This window comes from Saimiri boliviensis, chromosome 11, assembly GCF_048565385.1.
Source record: "Saimiri boliviensis isolate mSaiBol1 chromosome 11, mSaiBol1.pri, whole genome shotgun sequence".
Lineage (NCBI taxonomy): Eukaryota > Metazoa > Chordata > Mammalia > Primates > Cebidae > Saimiri > Saimiri boliviensis.
Window position 1 is genome coordinate 100322279 of NC_133459.1, and position 22832 is coordinate 100345110.

Below are 22832 nucleotides of genomic sequence, written 5' to 3' on the forward strand. Positions count from 1 at the left end.
CACACCTTCCTTTTCCTTCTTTTTGTATGTCTGGTCATTCTGTTATCCTGTCGTTCCTCACATAGGCTGGACACTGGCCGTGTGATTTTGCTGGGGTGTGAGCAGCAGAGAATCTTTGCTTATCCCTTTGACCAAGCATCTCTGCTGCAAAGGCTGGGTATTAGCAGTGCTCAGTGAGGCGTCAACTCATGCAAGCACTTAGCAGGAATAGTTCTGGCTAAGGTTAGGAGGCTGCCACCAAAATCTCTTTTTTGTTCCTCTTCTTCTTCTGTTTGCCTTTTTATCGTGAGATCTTTTTGCAGCTGGCAGAAAGATTGCATAGTCAGTGCTTCCAGCTCCCCCAATTCTGCACTGTCATCTGGTCCCTGAATAAATCAATTCTGACACCCGATCTCGTCTTGAGCCTTCTCCATGCCACTCCTGACTCCTCCTCTGCTCTTTCCATCTTTTTGCTGAGAGTTCCTGGCCTCTGTACTTCCTCCTGGGCCATCTCACTTCCTGAAACACCCTGAAGAGGGTTGCTTATCTCGATGGAACTAAAAAAGCTGAAGAAAGAGGCCTTGACGGCCTCTGTTTGGGGAACTAGGAGCAGCAGCACTTTCAGATTCAGTGCATGTAGAACTGTCCTCCAGGGTTCTGGGAACTCGAGGATGTGTGGCGCTCAAAGGGGCTGGAAGTGATCCACCTGTGATGAGCCCTTTCTAAGGAGAGGGATCTCCAAGAGATCACCCCACCAGAAAAGAGTAGGAATGAGTGAGTTGTGAATTTTAGACTGTCACTGCACATGGACCTCTGGGAAGACGTCTGGCGAGAGCTACACCCACTGGCCCTACAGACGGATCTTGCTGGCTCACCTATCCCCGTGGAGGTTCCCCTGGGAAGGCAAGATGTCCATCAACAGCACTGCTGTGTCATTGGCCAACATTACCTACATCACCATGGAAATTTTTATTGGACTCTGTGCCATAGTGGGCAATGTGCTGGTCATCTGGGTGGTTAAGCTGAACCCCAGCCTGCAGACCACCACCTTCTATTTCATTGGCTCCCTAGCCCTGGCTGACATTGCTGTTGGGATGCTGGTCATGCCTTTGGCCATTGTCATCAGCCTGGGCATCACGATCCACTTCTACAGCTGCCTTTTTATGACCTGCTTGCTGCTGATCTTTACCCACGCCTCCATCATGTCCTTGCTGGCCATCGCCGTGGACCGATACTTGCGGGTCAAGCTTACCGTCAGGTAGCCTGCGGGGTGGGGTGGGCAGCGATTGAGGCACATGGGAAATGAGGCTACAAAGCCCAGAGCCCAGACTTTTTGAATGAAAATGAATCCAAATTGGCCCTTGATGTTGAAAGAGGGCAATAAGTGTCTTTTTCTGATATGGTCTGTGAGGGGGTTAGCAACAATGAGTTGGAATTCAGGAGCTAGAATCAGAGGAATGCTCCGATCTTGTCTCCACTGACTAGGGGTGGGTGCTCAGTCCCCCCAGCTATAACCGCTAATCACTGGCTAAAAATGATGAAATCTTGATGCATTTTTAATTTGTAAAAAGTGCTCTTGAATTTTAGAAATGATTAAAACCTACTAGATAAGACGTACTATTTTAGGGGAAGCAGGCAGATAAGAATGAGAGGAGATAAACTGATGGTTCTGTTGTTTTGCAAATGTAGGTTGTTATTTTATCTTTGCTTCCTGTTCTGTACCCACTTCAGTGCTGAGAAAGGGATTCTTGCTGTATATATACGTATATGTTTCCCCCCTCCTCCTCCTCCTCCTGAGGTGTGAGAGCTTTTTTTCCCCAAAGATGTTTTTCATTGCATGTGATCATATGAAGAGAAGGGGCTGCGAAATGGAGAAATCTCCTTCCCCGGGTGACCTAAATTGCACTGGTCTCGTGTTTCTCCCCACTTCTCTTGAGGACAGAGCACAGTGAGGGAGCGACAAAGAAGCTTTAGATGTAGACAGGTCTGGGTTCAAGGCTCAGATATGCGATCTGATCTCGGACAAGTTGTTTGACCTTCTGCCCTTTGGTCTCCACTCCGCGTCACGGTGGCTACGATGCCTGGCACTCAGACTTACCTCGTTTTAATTTTAGCCCCACCACTTCTAACTTGTGTAAATTACTTCTTTGTGTTTCACTTTTTAATCTATAAAATGGGGATAATTGGACTTTCCTCATAAGATGAAATGAGTTAACATATGTCCAGTACCAGTCACACAGTCTGTGCTCAATAAATGGTAGGTGTCGTTACTATGATTTTCACTGTTGTCATCAGTAAAATTGAGATTGTGGCCGGGCGTGGTGGCTCACGCCTGTAATCCAAGCACTTTGGAGGCCAAGGTGGGCGGATCACCTGAGGTCGGGAGTTCAGGACCAGCCTGACCAACATGGTGAAACCCCATCTTAAAAATAAAATAAAATAAAATAAAAATAAAAAAAAGAAAAAAATAGCCGGGCGCGGTGGCTCACGCCTGTAATCCCAGCACTTTGGGAGGCCGAGGCGGGTGGATCACGAGGTCGAGAGATCGAGACCATCCTGGTCAACATGGTGAAACCCCGTCTCTACTAAAAATACAAAAAATTAGCTGGGCATGGTGGCACGTGCCTGTAATTCCAGCTACTCAGGAGGCTGAGGCAGGAGAATTGCCTGAACCCAGGAGGCGGAGGTTGCGGTGAGCCGAGATCACGCCATTGCACTCCAGCCTGGGTGACAAGAGCGAAACTCCGTCTCAAAAATAAAAAAAAAATAAAAAAATAAAAAAAAAATAAATGAAATAAAATTGAGGTTATAATAAAATAGCTCCCATTTTTGTTGTGAGATTTAATTGAGTTAAAATCTACTGATACTTAACTATTTTTGTTTCCTTTTTATGGCCTGTGTAGGCTGTTGTCAGAAAGGACAGTTTAAGGAGAAATGGGGACTGTGACTGGAAGAGTCTTTTAAGGTCTCATGTTTCTCTCTGAAACACTTCAACACAATTTTGTAACTTCATTGATTCATTTAACTCAAATACCAAGCATGGATGCCCATGAAGGTAGAGAAGTAGGAGCAGGCTGTGAGCTCTCAGGAAGTGGAGCCCTGAGTGGGGCACATGAGCACTTGACTCTAGGCAACATCTTCCTAATCTATTCAAGAGTGTTCTTCTTTAGACAAGTCCTCAGAGGAGTTTGCTGGATTTCTCTCCAATCGTTGTCTGCTCATTTTGACTTCATATCCGGTGGAGTTTAGCTGGAATCACCGTAGAACATCAGTACTATCCTCTCTTAACAGAAGATTGGAGAATTAAGAGAGCGTATGCCCTACTTCGCCTTCTCTCTCTCCTTTACCAGCTCCATCTCCCCCCACCCTTTAGCAGTTCCTGCTGTGGACTCACTGACTCTCTTCATTCACACAGATACAGGAGGGTCACCACTCACAGAAGAATATGGCTGGGCCTGGGCCTTTGCTGGCTGGTGTCATTTCTGGTGGGATTGACGCCCATGTTTGGCTGGAACATGAAGCTGACCTCAGAGTACTACAGAAATGTCACCCTCCTTTCATGCCGGTTCCCTTCTGTCATGAGCATGGACTACATGGTATACTTCAGCTTCTTCACCTGGATTTTCATTCCCCTGGTCATCATGTGTGCAATCTATCTTGACATCTTTTACATCATCCGGAACAAACTCAGACAGAACTTCCCTAACTCCAAAGAGACGGGCGCATTCTATGGACGGGAGTTCAAGACGGCGAAGTCCCTGTTTCTGGTGCTTTTCTTGTTTGCTTTGTCATGGCTGCCTTTGTCCATCATCAACTGCATCACCTACTTTCATGGTGAGGTACCACAGCTTGTGCTGTACTTGGGCATCCTGCTGTCCCATGCCAACTCCATGATGAACCCTATCGTCTATGCCTATAAAATAAAAAAGTTCAAGGAAACCTATCTTTTGATCCTCAAAGCCTGTGTGGTCTGCCATCCCTCTGATTCTTTGGACACGAGCATTGAGAAGAATTCTGAGTAGTTATCCACGAGAGATGACTCTGTCTCATTGACCTTCAGATTGACCATCAACAAGTATTTGAGGGTCTGTCTGCCTGGGCCAAGGGATTTTTACATCCTTGACTACTTCCACTGAGGTGGGAGCATCTCCAGGGCTCCCCAGTTACACCTCCCCGACTCCACTGCTCTCCATTTTTATTTCCACTCCATTTTTCCCTTGTCCTTCTTCTCTAAGTCAATGTTTTGGAGGCCTGACTTGGGGACAATGTATTATTGATGCTATTGTCTGTTTTCCTCCTTTCCAAATAGAAGCATAAGTCATGAAGCCTAAAGGGGACCTCGTTGACTTACTGACAAAAGGTTGTAGGTGGGCTGGACATGTGTGTGGTGGTGACTCAGTTCCATGCCATTGTGGAATTGAGCCGAGAACCTGCTCTCAGAGGGTGCCTAGGAGATGCTGGGAACAGAAGGAATTAGCTAAGTTTAAGGAGGACTTAAACTGCTGAATTCACCTGTGGATGTTTTGAGTAAATAAAGGACAATAGCTAACTGTCGTGTAGCTCTTTGCTGGGGTCACTTGGGGCTTAAAAACCCAGCTGGCTGCCTTTAGCACTCAGCCTGCTTGCTACTTGGAGCCAGGTGGTGGCACAGGCACCTCCTTACTCTTTGCCCCAGAACACCCTGCTCCTTATTCTCGGGTTCGTCAGACCATTTGCTAATTTTATGAACCATTCATTCATCCATTGTGAGAGAAAGAATCCTATTCATTTCTCCTGGAGTTTCATTCTCGTAGGATTAGTGGGGGAAGGGCAAAAAGAGACAAGGGATAGCTATTATTTGCTGAGCACTTTTCTTTCTTTCTTTCTTTCTTTTTTTTTTTTTTTTAGAGATGGGGTTTCACCGTGTTGGCCAGGATGGTCTTGATCTCTTGACCTCATGATCTGCCCACCTCAGCCTCCCAAAGTGCTGGGATTATAGGCGTGAGCCACTGTGCCTGTCCGCTTTCCTTTCTTTCTTTTTTTTTTGAGACAGTCTTGCTCTGTCACCCAGGCTAGCACGTAGTAGCTTGATCAACAGATCACTGTAGCCTCAACATCCCTGGCTTGAGGGATCCTCCCACCATAGCCTCCCAAGTGACTGGGACCAGGTGCATGCCATCAAGCCCAGCTAATTTTTTTTTTTTTTTTTTTTTTATCAGTTTTTGTAAATACAGGGTCTCTTTATGTTGCTCAGGCTGGTCTCGAACTCCTGGGCTCAAGTGATCCTCCTGCCTTGGCCTCCCAAAGTGTTGGGATTACAGGTGTGAACCACAGCCCCTGGCCTGTTGAGCACTTTCTATGCACTAAGTTCTTTGGATGCATTATCTCCTTTGATCCTGACAATCTGTGAGGTAGGTTCCACCATAATGATCATCTCCATTTTGCAGAAGAAAAAATTGAGGCACAGAGAAGTTAGGTAACTTGTCCATCGTTTCCTGATTAACAAATAATAGAACCAGAAATTAAGCTTAACTCTGCCTTACAGGGCAACTCAAGTTTCTTGCCACCTACTCTCAGACATAAAGAGGAACTTGTAACTTTAAAGCCCAAACTTTCAAGATCATCTTATGTACGATGAACAGACAGACAGGTACAAACTACAGCTTTGTGCATTTGAGGACTTCCGGTTTTTTGCCTTAGCTACTATTGTCGATCTCTAATTAATCAGGATACCAGACAGGACAGAGTGCCAGTCACGTCTTCTGAGCATTGACTGTGGCTTTAGAGATTCAAGGTGGCATCTCTGGTTTGGTCTATCCAAATTTGCTGCTGTGAACTCTTACTCCCAAGACAATATTTAGCTTGACAAGAGCAACAAGATGGATATTTCAATTAAACAATATTAAAGAGAATAAGTGTATCTGAAAATGAAATTAATTCTTAGCCAGTCCTGAAGGTTTATCCTAAACCTGATTTTAGGCCAGAGCCTGATAACCCAATTTATCTTGTTAACATTTCATTTCAGTAAAGGAACCTTGCTTCTCCTCCAGTCAGCCCAGGAATCCAGAATTCTAGGCGTTTCCCCTCTAATTTGTGGTAGTTAAAAGACACCTCCAGGGTGAGGCCGTAGCTTTATTCAATGGCTTCAGGTGTCTCACACTATTCACCTTGGGACAACTCTTGCCCCGTTTGGAGGAATGAGAGGAAGGGTCCTGCATCCCTAGTCTCCTGGGAATAATCTTCACACCATGCTTCTTAATTTACAAACAGTTTCTAATGTAGTTGCCATAGAAACACTTAACACTAACTACCCGGTCTTTCAAAACATGATTTAAATGGACCACTTCCCTCAAGACAAAACAGCATTCTGTCCTGAGCCATTTGGTATCCTTAGCTCCCGAGTTTCAGAACCGCTTTTACGTTTTTCTTTACTTCCCTCTTCCTCCTCCTCCTCCTCTTCCTCCTTCTCTTCCTCCTCTTCATCCTCCTCCTCCTCTTCCTCCTCCTTCTCCTCTTCCTCCTCCTCTTCCCCCTCCTCCTCCTCTTCCTCCTCCTCCTCCTCCTCCTCTTCCTCCTCTTCCTCCTCCTCTTCCCCCTCCTCCTCCTCTTCCTCCTCCTCCTCCTCCTTCTCTTCCTCTTCTCTCTCTCTCTCTCTCTCTCCTTTTACTGATTGTCACAGCTTAGCAAGTCCACTGATAGCTTGCTGGGAGTTGTGTTTTTTATTTTTGTCTAATGGGAATCTCCTGACTTAAGGTGTTCCATAAGCCCAGGAGTCCTCATAGTGAAAATAAATATCTTTCAAAGTAAACTCAAAAGAGATGAACCAAGAATCACTGGTGAGGAGCTTGATTAGAAACGATAAGATTCACCCTGGTTTCCGGTTTAGAGATTATCGTCATGGGATTAGTGTCACAGGCCCCTCTTCGGGCTAGCTCTCTTTCAGCTCAACAGTAGAAGATAACCGTGGGCTGTTATTCTAAAGAAATAAGATTACCAAGGCCACCCAGGCAAAACTGAGGTTTGCTTCCTCCTTCTCCTCCATGTGAATAAGCTGGAACAAGGGTAGATGTTGAGTAACTGGGTTTATTTGCCTTTTTTAAAAAAATCAAGTCAACTGGGGAAAAAAATAGAGGCCGGCCTAATGAGAAGAAGCAAAGGCTGTTTACTCTGAGCTTCTGTGTCAAGGGAGTCAGCTGTAGTCACTTGCATTTTGGCAGAGACTCAAAGGTAGGCAGAAGAGTGGGAAACATGTATAGTAGCATAAAAATACAAACTAGTAGCATCAGTGATTCATGAATTGGGCAGCACCGGACTGCAAGTGGTTCAGTGCTCCACCAAAGGAGGTGAGAGAGGAAACTGTTAGGAGGTATATGTGGAAGTAAGACAAAGAAAATACATTTTATTGGTTAAAGTGGGAAGCCCCTAGTTTGAAATTAGTTTGGTGGTTTCTGATTGGCTTAGCTTAAGTTTTGTTTTACTGTTTGCACTGTTTCAGTTTGTGTTAGGTAGGAATCCAAGGCACTATAGCCGTCTTCGACTAATGGCTGTCCAATGAATTTTTTTTCAACAGTGAAAACAGGGAAAGGCTTTAGGTGTGCCTTGATTCAAGGCTGTTGGCATGGGGAAGCTGTAGGCAGGCTAACTAGAAGTGAGGTGTCCTATGTGATTAATTGGGGGCACATATTTGGCTTTCTTGGTTGGTCCTATGTTGAAACTGGAAACAAAAATTAGGAGAGTTTTTAGGAAGATGGATGGAGCTGGAGGCCATTATCTTTAGCAAACTACTGCAGTAACAGAAAACCAAATATTGCATGTCCTTCCTTAGAATTCCCCTAATTTTTCTCTCCAGTTTCAATTTAGGACTGAGTAAGAAATCCAAATACGTTATTAATCAAGTCCTGGCTATTTTTTAATGCTGCTTTAAAAAAAATTTTAATACTTTTAGGTTTAAACTTCCATTTTAGGGTCAGGGATACCTGTGCAGATTTGTTATATAGGTGAACTCACGTTACGAGGGTTTGTTGTATAGATTATATCACCACATGAGTACTAAGCCTAGTACCCAACAGTGATTTTTTTCTGCTCCTCTCCCTTCTCCCACCCTCCACCCTCAAGAAAGCCCCTGTGTCTGTTGTTTCCCTCTTTGTCTCCATGTTTTATCATTATTTAGCTACCACTTACAAGGGAGGACATGCAATATTTGGTTTTCTGTGACTGCATTAATTTCCTAAAAACAGTGGCCTCCAGATCCATCTATGTTCCAGCAAAGGACATGATCTTGTTCTTTTTCATGGTTGCACGGTATATATGTGCTACATTTTTTAAAAAATCCAAACTGCTATCGATGGGCATTTAGGTTGATTCCATGTCTTTGCTATTGTGAATAGTGCTGCAATGAACATACACATGTATGTGTCTTTATGATAGAACAATTTATATTTCTTTGGGTATATACACAGTAATGGAATTGCTGGGTTGAATGATAGTTCTGTTTTTAGCTCTTTGAGGAATTGCTACACTGCCTTCCACAAATTGAACTATTTTCATTTAATAATTGGTTCAATTCCTACACTAGTTGAACAATTTACACTCCCACCAACGTTTAAGTGTTCTCTTTTCTCTGTAACCTCACCAGCATCTGTTATTTATTGATGTTAATAGCCATTCTGAGTGGTATGAGATGGTATCTCATTTTGATTTTGATTTGCATTTCTCTAATGATCAGTGATATTAAGCTTTTTTTCACATGCTTGTTGGCTGCATGCACGTCTTCTTTTGAAAGGTGTTCATGTCCTTTGTCCACTTTTTTTTTTTTTTTTTTTTGAGATGGAGTTTTGCTCTTGTTACCCAGGCTGGAGTGCAATGGTGCGATCTCGGCTCACCGCAACCTCCACCTCCTGAGTTTAAACAGTTCTTCTACCTCAGCCTCCCAAGTAGCTAGGACTACAGGCACGCGCCACCATGCCCAGCTAATTTTTGTATTTTTAGTAGAGGCAGGGCTTCACCTGTTGACCAGGATGGTCTCAATCTCTTGACCTCGCGATCCACCCGCCTCAGCCTCCCAAAGTGCTGGGATTACAGGCTTGAGCCACCGCACCCGGCCCTTTGTCCACTTTTTAATGGAACTGGTTTTTTTCCTTGTAAATTTGTTTAAGTTCCTTATAGATGCTGGATATTAGATCTTTGTCAGATGCATAATTCACAAATATTTTCCCAATTCTGTAAGCTGTCTGTTTACTCTGTTGATGATTTCTTTTGCTGTGCAGAGAAGCTCGGAAGTTTACTTAGATCCCATTTGTGAGTTTTTGCTTTGGTTGTGGTTGCATTTGGCCTTTTCATCATGAAATCTTTGCCAGTTCCTATGTCCAGATGGTATTGGCTAGTTTGCCTTCCAGGGTTCTTATAGTTTAGGATTTTCTGTTTAAATTTTTAATCCATTTGAGTTGATTTTTGCAAATGGTGTCAGGAAGGGGTCCAGTTTCAATATTCTGCATATGGCTAGCCAGTTATCCCAGCACCATTCGCTGAATAGGGAGTCTTTTCCCCACTGCTTGTTTTGCCAGTTTTGTCAAGGATCAGATGGTTGTAGGTGTGTAGCTTTATTTTTGGGTTCTCCGTTCTATTCCAGTGTCTGTTTTTGTACCAGTACCATGCTGTTTTACTTACTGTAGTCCTGTAGTATAGTTTGAAATTGAGTAATGTGGTATCCTCTAGCTTGGTTCTTTTTGCTTAGGATTGCCTTAGTTATTTGGGCTTTTTTTTTTTTTTTAATTCCATATCTTTTTTTTTTTTTTTTTTTTGAGATGGAGTTTCACTCTTGTTACCCACACTGGAGTGCAATGGCGCCATCTTGGCTCACTGCAACCCCCACCTCCTGGGTTTAAGCAATTCTCCTGCCTCAGCCTCCCGAGTAGCTGGGGCTACAGGCGTGCGCCACCATGCCCAGCTAATTTTTGTATTTTTAGTAGAGACGGAGTTTCACCATGTTGACCAGGATGGTCTCGATCTCTTGGCCTCGTGATCCACCTGCCTTGGCCTCCCAAAGTGCTGGGATTACAGGCATGAGCCACCGTGCCTGGCTTCCATATCATTTTTTAAATAATATTTTCTAGTTCTGTGAAGAGCGTCACTGGTAGTTTGATAAGAATCACACTGAATCTGTACATTGCTTTGGGCATTATGGCCATTTTAATGATATTGATTCTTCCTATCTATGAGCATGGAATGTTTTCCTGTGTTTTGTAATTCTCATGATAGAGATCTTTCAGCTGGGCATGGTGGCTCACGCCTGTAATCCCAGCACTTTGGGAAGCTGAGGTGGGTGGATCACGAGGTCAACAGATTGAGATCATCCTGGTCAACATAGTGAAACCACGTCTCTACTAAAAATACAAAAATTAGCTGGGCATGGTGGCGCGTGCCTGTAGTCCCAGTTACTCAGGAGGCTGAGGCAGGAGAATTGCTTGAACCAGGAGTCAGAGGTTGTGGTGAGCTGAGTTGCACCATTGCACTCCAGCCTGGGTAATAAGAGTGAAATTCCATCTCAAAAAAAAAAAAAAAAAAAAAAAAAAAGTAGAAATCTTTCACCTCCCTGATAAGCTGTATTCCTAGACATTTTATTCTTTTGTGGCAATTGTGAATGAGATTGCATTCCTGATTTGGCTCTTGGCCTGGCTGTTGTTGGTATATAGGAATGCTAGTGATTTTTGTACATTGATTTTGTATTCTGAAACTTTGCTGAAAATGTGTAATAGCTGAAAGAGATTTTGGGCTGAGACTATGGGGTTTTCTTGATATAGAATCATGTGGTCCTTAAGCGTGGATAGTTTGACTTCTTCTTTTCCTACTTAGATGCCCTTTATTTATCTCTCTTGCCTGACTGCTTTAAGTCCTGGCCATTTTGGGTTGATTGTTAAAGGGGCTATTGTTTGGCTTTCTGGCTTAAGAAAGCAATCTGACTTCCTATAAGTCTGACTTGCAGCAGACTGGCTTACTATTTATTGATTAGCAGTTGGTTTTCTGAGCAGGTTGCTGCAGGTTGTAGGTCAGAATTCTACTTTCATATATGGTCTGGCTTCCTAATAGTCCACTTGTATATTCAGTTTCTTACAAGCAAATGTACATTTTCTAGGGAAACTCTGCTCCTAGCTGCTATAGCTAAGTATAATGGGAATAAGAAAATTTGGGCTGCATGTTTTCCCAACTACTCAAATGACAGAATTTCTGTAAAGAACCTTTGTAAATTCTAACATGCTCTACAATTTTACAGTATTACAACTACCGTGAAAGCAGCACAGTGTGACGAAAATAGTTTTTGTTTGTTTTCCTCCCAGATTTGCCATAAGATCATAGTGATTCTACCAGCTGTGTGAATATGGGCAAGCTACTTAAACTTCTGAGCCTCAGTTGTCTTCATTTGTAAGATCAGTTTAATAATATCTGTGTCAAAGTTGTTTTTGTGTTTTGATTTTTACTTTTTCTTATGGAAAATTTCAAACACACAAAAGTGGAGTGACTATGTCTTTGTTTGTTTGTGTTGCGATAAGAGAATACCTGAGGCTGCATAATTTATGAAGAAAAGAGGTTTATTTGGCGCACAGCTCCACAGGCTGTCTAAGAAACATGGGGCTGGCATCTGCTTGGCTTCTGGTGTGGGCCTCATGCTGCTTCCACTTATGGTGGAAGGCAAAGAGGAGCCAGCATGCACAGATGACGTGGTGAAAGCAAGGGAAGCAGGGTGTGGGAGGGGCCAGGCTCTTTGAAATAATCAGTTCTCATGGGAGCTAATAGATTGAGAACTCACTCATTACCATGATGACAATGATGGCACCAAGACATTGATGAGGGATCCACCCCTATGATTCAAACACTTCCCACTAGACCCCACCTGCAATATAGGGGATTAAATTTCAACATGAGGTTTGGAGGGTCAAATATGCAATCTATAACAGACTAAAAGAAGGACCCCTTATTTGTCTATTATCCTGCTTAGTAATGATCAACTTAGGTCCAATCTTGTTTCATTTGTGCCTGTATCCACTTGCCCTGCCCTGATTATCTTGAAATTCCAGATACCAAGTTATTTCATCTATAAGCCTTTCATTTGGCATTCTAAAAGATCTTTTAAAAATTATGTGATTTATTCTTATTGCCTATTTACCTTCATATTTATACATCTAAATAGAATGAAAGTTAATTCTATGGAATTACTACATTAAGTAATAGTCAAAATACTAGTAGACACATTATTCATTCTCTGTAACCCTTGCACTTTCATTTACTTTAGAGTTACTTTATTGTGTCTTGGGCGTTTTGCTGGTGTCTGTGCACAATGCATTTCTCTTTTTGCCGGTTTCTTTGGCTTCATGTTGCCATCTCTGAGCAATGCTGAGTGTGTTTGTTTTGCATGCAGTATTGTCAGAGATAAGGACTGCTTTTTAAAAATATAACCACAGTATTTGCAGTAATTATCCATTGCTGTGCAACAAATTTCACCCAAAACTTAGAGGCTTGAAACAGCAATACTTTATCATCTCTTATGGTTTCTATGGGTCAGGAATTCAGGGGGCATTTTGGTTGAGTGGTTAATGCATGGTCTCTCATGAGGGCACTAGGTCTGCAGTCATCTGCAGGCTTGACTGTGGCTGGAGCATCCACTCCTGAAGTGACTCTCACATGTCTAGTGAATTATTTTTTCCATATGGGCCGCTGTACAGTCTGCTCAAGAGTCCTTGCAGCATAGTGGCTAACTTTCCCTAGAGGAGCAGCACGAGAGACTAGGGCGGAAGCTGCACACCTTTTATCACCCAGCCTCTGAAATCACATGCCATCACTTCTGCCTTATTTTATTGATCACACAGGCCAGTCCTGATTCAGTGTGGGAGGACACTACATAGCAGCATGAATTCCAGGAGCCATTGTGAAGGGTGGCTACGACAATGCCATGATCACATCTCAAAAAATAAATTGAAGAATTATATCCTAATTGTATCACTGTCCATATATTCTGAATTGTTTGCTTCAATCAAGATCCAAATAAGTTCCATATATTATAATTTGTCAAAAGTCCCTTTTGATCCATAGATTCTCCTTTCTTTCCTTCCTTTTTCATTCATGTAATTTATCTGTGGAACTCATAGATGTTTTTGATGAGGAGCACCTGAGGTGATGTAGCTAAAAACCTCCCATGATACAGGCTTGCTGGGGGCCCACATGCTGACTACACATGAATTAGACAGGCTCCCCTTCCTCCAGAGAGGACATTATTGCACGACGTGGACAATCCATGTATGACCCTTGGTGGGACATGCTGACTCTGGGGTGTGATAAGTAGCATCCTGCTGAACTTCACCTGAGAGCTGGTTCAATAATTCAGACTTTTAAAGCCAGTGGTCAGAGCACGTGAGTCTCATTAGAATCAGGAGCAGCTGCTGCAGCTGCATAGATGGATCTCCCTGATTTGTTCCAGCTCTTCTCAGGAAAGCTTTCAGGAAGTCTGAAGACTGCAGCCCAAACCGTGGTCATCCAAACACCCACACTTCCGCTTGCTCGCATGTTTCAGGTCCCAGGCACGCAGGCTACTGACAGCTGGCATGCTCCACCCCTGGCCGTACTCCCCATATGAGCCTGCAGTATCCACTTGGGGGCTGGGTTAGTTGAGAATCTGATTACTAGGATTCCTCTCAACTATATAAGAAATTGGGCCTCCAAGAGTGGTGAACAGACAAAACGAGTGGCCTCTGATGAAGCCGGGACCATTGGCAGCAGAACAGGGTACAGTGGAGCACATACAGATGGGTGCCAGTGATGGTTGTGAGCATGTGCTTTTCTGAGTGTGGACCAGAGCCCATCTATCCAGCAGGGACATCTCTACTGCCCAGAATTTTCTTAGTTGCCCTGTCAATAAGTTTAAGTCTATGAAGAGCATCTGGTGTGGTACCCTTGTGCAGTGTACCTATACATGGCAGCACTGCTTGGATTAACTGGTTGCAATTAACAAGACCTTTTCACTGGTCTTGTTAAACCAGGATAAAGCCATATTAAGCTCAAGCGTATCTGTTTCCCTTAAACAGATTTGGGATTCCTGTGCTCCCTGGGTGCATTCTATTAATCCAGTTGATGGCTCGCGTCCTTCTTGTCATGTGGCTCGTCATTCTACTCCCATTGACTCTCTTTTCAGGTAGGATGGGGGAAGGAACAGTTCCAGCCCTTTAAGCTGTGGCCTTTCCAGAGATTTTGCACTGAAATCCTCTCCTACTTGGAGTCCCTGCTTATTAGTTTGAACCATCTAAGGAATGGGACGGGAAAATAAAAGGAGGCAAAAATAGGTCTTGTCCATGTTAGTTCTTGTTCTTAGCTCAGATTTTGTGAGACTTTGTGAGGAAACTGGAAAGCCTGGCTGAAATGATGGCTCTCTGCATGCACGTCGGCCGCACACATACTAAAATTGGAAGGATACAGGTAGATTAGCATGGCCTTTGTGCAAGGATGACATGCAAATTCATTATGCATTCTATATTTTCCCCAGCATCTCCACCAAAATAAAATAAAATAAAATAAAATAAGAGCTCCATGTTTTCTCTTTTAGCTCATCCAAGTTCCCCTTCCCCCTTTTCCCCTCAAAACTATATGTGCAGATATATGAGGACACAACTTGCCTTTTTCTCGCTCATGCTTGAGCCCACAGAGGAGACTGGGAAGACTGGCCTTTTCCGAGCTCTGTCGACCTTCAACTGTGCAGTGTTTAGAGTCGCTGAACCTTTCTCTGGGTCAGCATTCCTACTTCTAAACTGAAGATCATACTGTCCTCCTTGTGGGGTTGTTAGAAAAACACAATGTTATAAAGGACATGAGCCTGCATTTGAGTGGTCTCTGCTACACATCTGGAAGGCTGAAGGACGGATGGGCTGTGCTGTCCCGTCTCCTCTCCTTGGTCAGACATTTGCCCTGCCACAGTCCAGCTGGACATGGTGTGCGTGACTTTCTCATTGTGCAATATCTGAGATGATAGAGGTGCCTATGCTGCTCTTGCAGGAGGGAACATGAAGTTCTTATCTCCTAAAGACAGAATACGACTTCCTCTGTTTTCAGCCCTGCGCAGTCAGCAGAAGATAAGTTCAAGATCAAGGTGTTTGGCGAGTTTGGTTTCATTCTGAGGCCTTCCCTTGATCTGCAGATGACTGCCTTCGGGCTGTATCCTCACGGGCCACTCCTCTGTCTGACGTCCTCACGGGCCATTCCTCTGTCTGACGTCCTCACGGGCCATTCCTCTGTCTGACGTCCTCACGGGCCATTCCTCTGTCTGATGTCCTCACGGGCCATTCCTCTGTCTGACGTCCTCACGGGCCATTCCTCTGTCTGATGTCCTCACGGGCCATTCCTCTGTCTGACGTCCTCACGGGCCATTCCTCTGTCTGTACTGTCAGAGTCCTCATCTCTTCTTTTTATAAGGACACCAGTTAAATTGAATTAAGGACTACCCCAATGACCCTATGTTAATTCATTATCTCTTTAAAGGCCTTATATCAAAATACAATCACACTCTGGGGGCACGGGAGGTTAGGACTGAAACATATGAGTTTTGAAGACAACATAGTTCAGCCCATAACAGTTGCCAATCAAATAGAGGCAAAAACCAGTCTCCGATTCTTGAATTATCCTTCAGGAGGGCAGGAGCTGCAATGTTTTGAGAGAACAATGGTGCACGCGTGTGTGCATGTGCATGTGTGTGTGTGTGTGTGTGTGTGTTTTCACAGATGCCATGGTCATGGATGAAAAGGTCAAGGAAAGCTTTGTGCTGGACACGGCTTCTGCCATCTGCAATTACAATGCCCGCTACAAGGACCACCGCAAATACTGGTGCCGAGGCTATTTCCGTGACTACTGCAACATCATCGCCTTCTCCCCCAACAGCACCAATCATGTGGCCCTGAGGGACACAGGGAACCAGCTCATTGTCACTATGTCCTGCCTGGCTAAGGAGGACACAGGCTGGTACTGGTGTGGCATCCAGCGGGACTTTGCCAGGGATTACATGGATTTTACAGAGCTGATTGTAACTGACAACAAAGGAATCCTGACCAATGACTTTTGGTCTGGGAAAGGTAAGGAGCCTGCCGGGGTCTGGGTGGAGGTGACCCACGGCCACAGGTGTTTGCTGCTGAGAGAGAATTCACTGCAGCTGGTGAGCCCCAACTCGGACCCCCGCTGTGTTCTTTGGGGCTGCGTGGCCTCTCTCTTCCTCCAGCAAACGTGGGGTGGTCATTGACAGAGCTGGGGGATAGCTGGAAGTCGGGGACAAGGAGAATGTCTGTGGCCTGGGGCGTATTTAGAACCTCTCTTCCCTTGCAGCAATATGCTTTAAGGACCTTGGAAAAGGCTGACAGGGCCTAGTAGATGTGAGATCTTTGTGTTGAAAGGCTTTGAAGTTGTTATTAAATGTCTGTGTGCCTTGTGGGTCTAGAATTTTGAAGATTAGTTTCTTGAGAGGTGTCTAAGCCTGCAAAATATGACCCAGGTGCCTGGTAACTGTCAACTTAAATCATTTGATAATGTACCAAGGTAGCCAGGTAACGGTGGCTCACTCCTGAAATCCCAGCACTTTGGGAGGCTGAGGTGATTGGATTGCTGGAGCCCAGGAGTTTGAGACCAGCCTGGCCAAAGGGGAGAAAGCTCATCTCCACAAAAATGACAAAAATTAGCTGGGTGTGGTGGTGCCCACTTGTGGTTCCAGCTACTCGGGGGGCTGAGTTGGCAGGATCATCTGAGCCCAGGGAGGCTGAGGCTGCAATGAGCTGTGATTGCACCACTGCACTTCAGCCTGGATGACAGAGTGAGAACCTGTCTCAAAAAATAATGATAATAATTTACAGAGATAAATGCCGTGGCCCAACTAGTAAGCACTCTCTTTTGCTTTTAAGGAGTGTGCAGTGTTTATTCAGAGACCACGGGGAAGCTGTAGGTGGAACTGGAGTCCATAGCCGAAAAGTCTGAGTTGACCAGTTGTGATTTTTGGCTGGAGCTAAGACACAGGATTTCCAGATGTTTCCCTAAGTTCTTTCTGCTGAATGATGAAAACCTCCTTTTGCACAGAAACACCTCTGTCTCTCAGACGGAGGACTTATGGAAGGCACTAGACCTTCTTTCTTTCTTTCATTTTCCTGTACCTTCTCCTTGTTTCCATTTCTAGAAAGGATGTCCTTTTCTATCACAGTCCAAAGTACAATGCTGGTAGGAAAACAAACCAGAAGAGCTTAAGGGGTGCTTGGGAAACCTGTCCCCATGCTGGAAAGAGAGTTTTGCTCACACTTCGCCAGCTGGTGATTGACCGCCAGGCTCTTACTGAATGTGACATCGTTCATGCCCACAGTGTTTCTACTTTGTGTGGTTCTGCTTTTAGTCAACTGTGCAGCTTGACCCGAATCTTAGTGTAAATGAAGCACAGATCCCTCCCAGGTCTTATCAGAGGAGGCATTGCAGGTGGTCGTGTTGCCATTGCTCCCACTGGGTTTTCGTGGCTGTCATAAGAACAATACGGCAATTATATCACCAAATGAGCAGTTCTTTAAAAATAGGATTGACCCTCTGGTGCTTCTGGTGTCCATCCCCTCCTATGGGGAAAGGACCACAGTGTGGGACTCTAGGCCACTTCTAGTCCATGTGGGGCCTTTGTCCAAATCTGGAAAGGGGCCGCTTCCTTCAGGTGCATGGAGGCAAGGTGCATGGCTTAGCAAGCAGAGTGCGGGCTAACTGTGGGCCCTTGTTTGTCCCCTCAGCCTTGCTCCCTGTGCAGGGCACATTTATACAACTGTACTTGGTGCCTCTGTTTTACTCTGAAGTCAACCAGGGGACCCACTCTCTGGAGACTGAGAGAATCACAGGCAGCGCTGCAGCTGAGAGGCAGAGGCAGGGCCTGGCTATGGGCCTCACCTGACGTAACAAATCCTTTCTGATTCAGACCTACCAGGCAACAAAACCAGAAGCTGCAAGGCTCCCAGAGTTGTCCGCACGGCTGACCACTCCAGGTGAGCCATACTCTCAGGGTACGAATGGGCGTGGGGCAGTGGGGCGGAGATAGGGGCTAGGGTGACAATTGTATGATATGACAGTTGATTTGCACCGACAGCTTTTCTGCTGCACATTATTTCTCCATTTGAACTATGTATCCTTAATATGAGTATCTGGTTTCTTTCAAATATATATATATAGTTTAGGACTCTTGGTTGAAAGCCGAAAAAAATACCCTCTAGGTATTTTAGTTAAAAGGGGGCATTTATCATAAGGAGAGAATGGTGTTTCAAATGCAGGAGCAGGGATGTTGGCCACCCTTGAAAATCGTCAGGAGCTTCATCAGGACTTTACCTCCATCTCTAATCTGCCTTGAAACTGTGTGTTTGCTTCCTTCTCTCTCTGTACTGACCTAGTATATTTCTCTTTTTTTCCCCAACACTCATCCATTTATAGTTCCTGAGTTTATTTCTCCCCCATTCAAGAGGCTGGCCAGTCTGAGACTGGATTCTCCTAGTCCCAATCCACAGTTAATTTCTGAGGCAAGGATTCGTTGGCCCAGCTCAGTCAGATGCTTAGCAGGTCCCATCGAGTGTGGTTCAAAGGACAGGATCACTCTAAAGGAATACAGCTGCCAGGAGCTACTGTAACTGGATGGGGGGCGGGCAGGTGTGCAAATCCCAGAGAAAGGGATCCAGAGCTGAGAACCAATAGGTAGTTTCTTCCAAGGAACATAAAATCTGCTGTGGTTCCTTCCAGGACATCCATTCTCATCATTTGCATACTGATCACGGGTTTGGGAATCATCTCTATAATCAGTCATTTGACCAAAAGGAGGAGAAGTCAAAGGAACAGAAGGAGTAAGTAGCTACTGTTGGAGCGGGGGAGGAGCGGTGGGCAAGAATTAGAAAAAATTAAAGAGGTCAAGGATCATCTTTCAAATGAGTGAATGTGAGCCTCTTTGTATTGCCTGGTCACCTGGGAACAATCCAGCCAGCCATGGGCCAGGGTAGATATCTACTTGATGGTGACAAGATATGAGACGTAACAGAGGGAACCCTAGAGCTTTCTTTCTTTTTTTTCCTTTTTTCTTTCTTTCTTTCTGTTTTTTTTTTTTTTTTTTTTTTTTTTTTTTTTTTTTTTTTTTTTGAGACAGAGTTTCACTCTTGCTGTCCAGGTTGGAGGGCAGTGATCTCAGCTCACTGCAACCTCCACCTCCCAGGTTCAAGCAATTCTCATACCTCTGCCTCCCGAGTAGCTGGGATTACAGGCATGCACCACCACACCTGGCTAATTTTTTGTATTTTTAGTAGAGATGGGGTTTCACCATGTTGGCCAGTCCAGTTTCAAACTCCCGACCTTAGGGGATCTACCCACCTCAGCCTCCCAAAGTGCTAGGATTACAGGTGTGAACCACCGTAACCCACTGGAGCTTTTTTTTTTTTTTTTTTTTTTTTTTTTTTAAAGATGGGGTTTCACCATGTTGGCCAGGCTGGTCTTGAACTCCTGACCTCAGGTGATCCCCCCATCTCGACCTCCCAAAGTGCTAAGATTACAGGCGTGAACCACCGCGCCCTGCCTGGAGCTTTCTTAAGTGGATACGTGTGTAGACCAGGAAGGAGGGAGGCCCTGAGACCACATCACAGGTTCCACATCTGCAGAGCCACCTACCTCCCTGGCTCACAAACTCTGGGTTCCTGTCAAAGGAAGGAGCTTCTGGGACCCCTGGGTAAGCAGGTGTAGAAGAGTCTCCTTTTTCATATACACAGGGTGTGGCTCTGTCGCCCAGGCTGGAGTGCAGAAGTGTGATCATAGCTCACTGTAGCCTCATACTCCTGGCCTCGAGTCATCTTCCCACCTCAGCCTCTCAAGTAGCTGGGCCCACAGGCACCTGCCACCATGCCTGGCCAATTTTAATTTTTTTTTTTTTTTTGGAAACAGAGTCTTGCTCTGTTGCCCAGTCTGGAGTGCAGTGGCTCGATCTCGGCTCACTGCAACCTCCACCTCCCAGGTTCAAGCGATTCTCCTGCCTCAGCCTGATCTTGTCTCCGCATTCCTAAATAGAGAAGGGACTGTGTGCCCACCTTTCCCTTTGGGGCAGCACCAGAGACACAAAGGCTGGTCTTACTGTTTAGAGAATCCTCTGAGCCAACATGTGGTGAATCTGCCAACCTCTGAAGGGTACACAGAGGAGAAAGAACATCACACAGTTGCCACTGTTTGGCCAATGGTAGTTTCTCATTTTTCTTTTTACACCCAGAAACCACAGGAACACCTTAGGCACTGAAGAGACTGTAGGCATAATTATAAAACAGACTGCAACCTCCTGTGGGCATGGAAATGCAGAAGAACAACATTTCAGAGAAAGAGAGAAAAAAATCTCCTAGTAACTCTTGCTAGTGACACACCAGGGTCCGTAGCCAGAAGAATCTGAAATGCGAAGCAAAGGCTGCAAGGCCTCGTACTTTCCCTGTGATTTTTCGTTCCTGTGGTCAGAATAGGAGCCCTAAAAAAGTAGTGGCTCCTACAACATTGTTGACCTTTGTCCTCTCACAGCCTTGAACTACAAAGCTGGGGCATGTGGGCAAGGCAATACCTTTCTCAGGTCTGCCCAAGACCATTCCCTCTGGGACAGAATTGCAGTCTAGGTTTTTGCTAAAACCATTGTCAGTTTTTAAAGGTGTGACCTTGGGCAACTTTATACTTTTCTGGGCCTTTTTTTCTTCTCTATAAGTTGAGGGTCTCATTTTCATACTCTCCAATATTTTTATTCATTAGTTCAACAAAAAAGGACCATGCTAGCTAGATGCTGGGGAGACAAAGATGGGTGAAAGCAAGGGCGTCTGCGTTTGTGGGACTTGTAGAGAGGGAGGAAGACAAACTGTCACACATTGACGCCCAAATGTAACACTGCCAGCTGGAGCTGGGGCTCTAAAGCAGAGGCACGTGATACTGTGAACGTTGAGGCAGTAGAATCCAGCCCTCTTCCTTTTGAGCAAGAAGTTGTACAGCCTGTTGTAGCCAGGTCTGCTTCCTCACACTCAGGCAGTTGAAACGTGGTAGCCTGAACGAAGGCTTTGAGATTCTTGGATTCTGAAGTTCAGTTGTGTTCACATTGCCAAAACTTGGGGAGAGGTGAATGCAAGCCCCATGTACTAAGCTTTCCTATTGACTTTCCTATTGATGAGCTTGGCAGTAATGATACCTGATCTCAGCCCTGAAAATAAACTTGTGTTTAGTCCCCATGAAACCCCCATGATAGAATTTGCAACTTTTGCTGCAGAAACACTCCTCAGAGGTAGGCAATAGATCTCAACTCGATTTTTCTCTTTCTGTTCCCCAACAAAGTAGGCAACTCTTTGAAGCCCTTCTCACGTATCCTGACTCCAAAGAATATGGCTCCTACTGAACAGATGTGACTGAAGAATTCTTTTATTTAGTTCATAATTAAGTGATGCTACAACAGAACAGCCCCCATGACAACTGCCCCACACCTCAGAGACCGATTCTGATCTCCCGGGAATTCTGAAGGACCCTCTATCCTTGCCAGCAGTCATTTGCAGCCTGGTAACAATAATGGTAGTCAGAGGAGCTATGATAGACCACATCCAAGCAAGGCTGCACTCAAATAACATCTCAAGATCTAAGTTCTCATGCGTTCCATCAGTCAGAAGTGAAGAAGAGGTGAAGAATTTGCATCGGGGGCCAGGAAATCACTTATTTTTCTTAGCCAATAAATTCCTATCTAGTGTTGAATGAACTCCGAGATACTAGTAACTTCTTCTAGGGTATCACTGGAAAAGTATTTCTGGAAAAGTTTCTTTCAAAGAATAACATTCTAACTCATTTCTGAATTGGTATCAAATGCTGTCCAATCCAAAGACAGGGAGACAGACTAAGTCAGTAGTTCTGAGATTCTCCTGGTGAAAAGGCCGTTCCTCCCATCCTTTTTGGGAAACTATCACCTGACTAAAGGGATGCTGCTTTTGATCAGTGAGAAACCAAGGTGTGATAACTTAAGTGAAATATCCATTCAAATTGAGAAACACAAATCAAGAACAAGGCATCAGCAGCCATAGATGCAAGTGAGGTCATATTGTCATTCATGCCAGAATTACCAACACTCTTAGCTCCCACCAGCATATCTATACCCTCTCTCCCCATATAGGGTCTCTCTTGCTGTTTCTGGGAGTTCCCAAGGCCTCCTCATCACTGTCTGTGCTGCCCTTATCATAACCCTGCTTTTCACTATGCCATGATCTCTTCTGATGGGGGTACCGGCCAGCTTCAGTCCTCTGGATACTCAAGTGGCCTTCTAGTCTGAGCAGAGTTGGAACAGGGAGGTTGTTGATATGATTCTGCACATGCCCTGCGTGTTTACACCCAGACTCCCACAAAGTCTTTCATGAACACACTTCTTTCAGCTTCCACCCTAACTCCTCTCTCCAAAGGTAGGGAATTCAAAGCTACTCAACAGCCTGATGGGAAGGGATGAGAGTGTGGACACCACACCTCTGTGTTTCTGTACAAGCCACCTCCCTGCCAGATACTCAGATCAAACATCAGAAGTGTTCTTTTTCTCCTCAGCCACAAAACAGCCCCAAAATCTCCATTGTGGCCCTGTACTGAATTTAAACAAACGGGGTCATTAACCCACCATTTCTGCAAATAGCAATTCAGTTTGGGTTCAGTTAGGACAGCCCATTCTACAAGGTGAGATAGCAGATGTGGAACTTCCGCAACTGATGAAGACATCCACAGATGTCTTGGAAGATTTACACTCATGATGTCTGGAGAGCTATTTCCCTATAGGTCTGTCCGGATTCCATGATCTAGGATTCAAAAGCCTTTGTTCTGCTCTTACCTAG

The 22832-nt window shown here is 44.8% G+C and overlaps 1 protein-coding gene and 1 non-coding gene across 5 annotated transcripts; both read left to right on the forward strand.

The window, feature by feature from the left end:
• Positions 1-143: 143 nt before the first annotated feature.
• Positions 144-21724, forward strand: ADORA3 (adenosine A3 receptor). Of its 4 annotated transcripts, none has more exons than XM_003933459.3 (6): positions 144-1237; positions 14031-14137; positions 15714-16061; positions 17915-17981; positions 18724-18824; positions 21313-21724. In XM_003933459.3, the coding sequence occupies exons 1-6, from the start codon at positions 888-890 to the stop codon at positions 21381-21383; spliced, it is 1044 nt and encodes a 347-aa protein (XP_003933508.1). In that variant the 5' UTR covers positions 144-887; the 3' UTR covers positions 21384-21724. The 4 variants fall into 4 exon arrangements, 3 of the variants coding, with proteins under 3 accessions (XP_003933508.1, XP_074237359.1, XP_010342327.1); XR_012512536.1 differs by having other exon boundaries at positions 147-1237; positions 15871-16061; XM_074381258.1 differs by lacking the exons at positions 14031-14137; positions 15714-16061; positions 17915-17981; positions 18724-18824; positions 21313-21724 and adding an exon at positions 2883-3387 and having other exon boundaries at positions 150-1237.
• LOC120360564 (U6 spliceosomal RNA) lies at positions 14379-14480 on the forward strand. The gene has a single exon (XR_005577028.1). It is a non-coding gene; the product is annotated as a U6 spliceosomal RNA (small nuclear RNA).
• Positions 21725-22832: the final 1108 nt, after the last annotated feature.

Coding starts and splice junctions, on each gene's coding strand:
- ADORA3 (XM_003933459.3), top strand. CDS start 888: ATGTCCATCAACAGCACTGCTGTGTCATTGGCCAACATTACCTACATC. Junction 1,238..14,030: donor CGGGTCAAGCTTACCGTCAG/GTAGCCTGCGGG, acceptor TCCCTTAAACAG/ATTTGGGATTCCTGTGCTCC. Junction 17,982..18,723: donor CGCACGGCTGACCACTCCAG/GTGAGCCATACT, acceptor GGTTCCTTCCAG/GACATCCATTCTCATCATTT.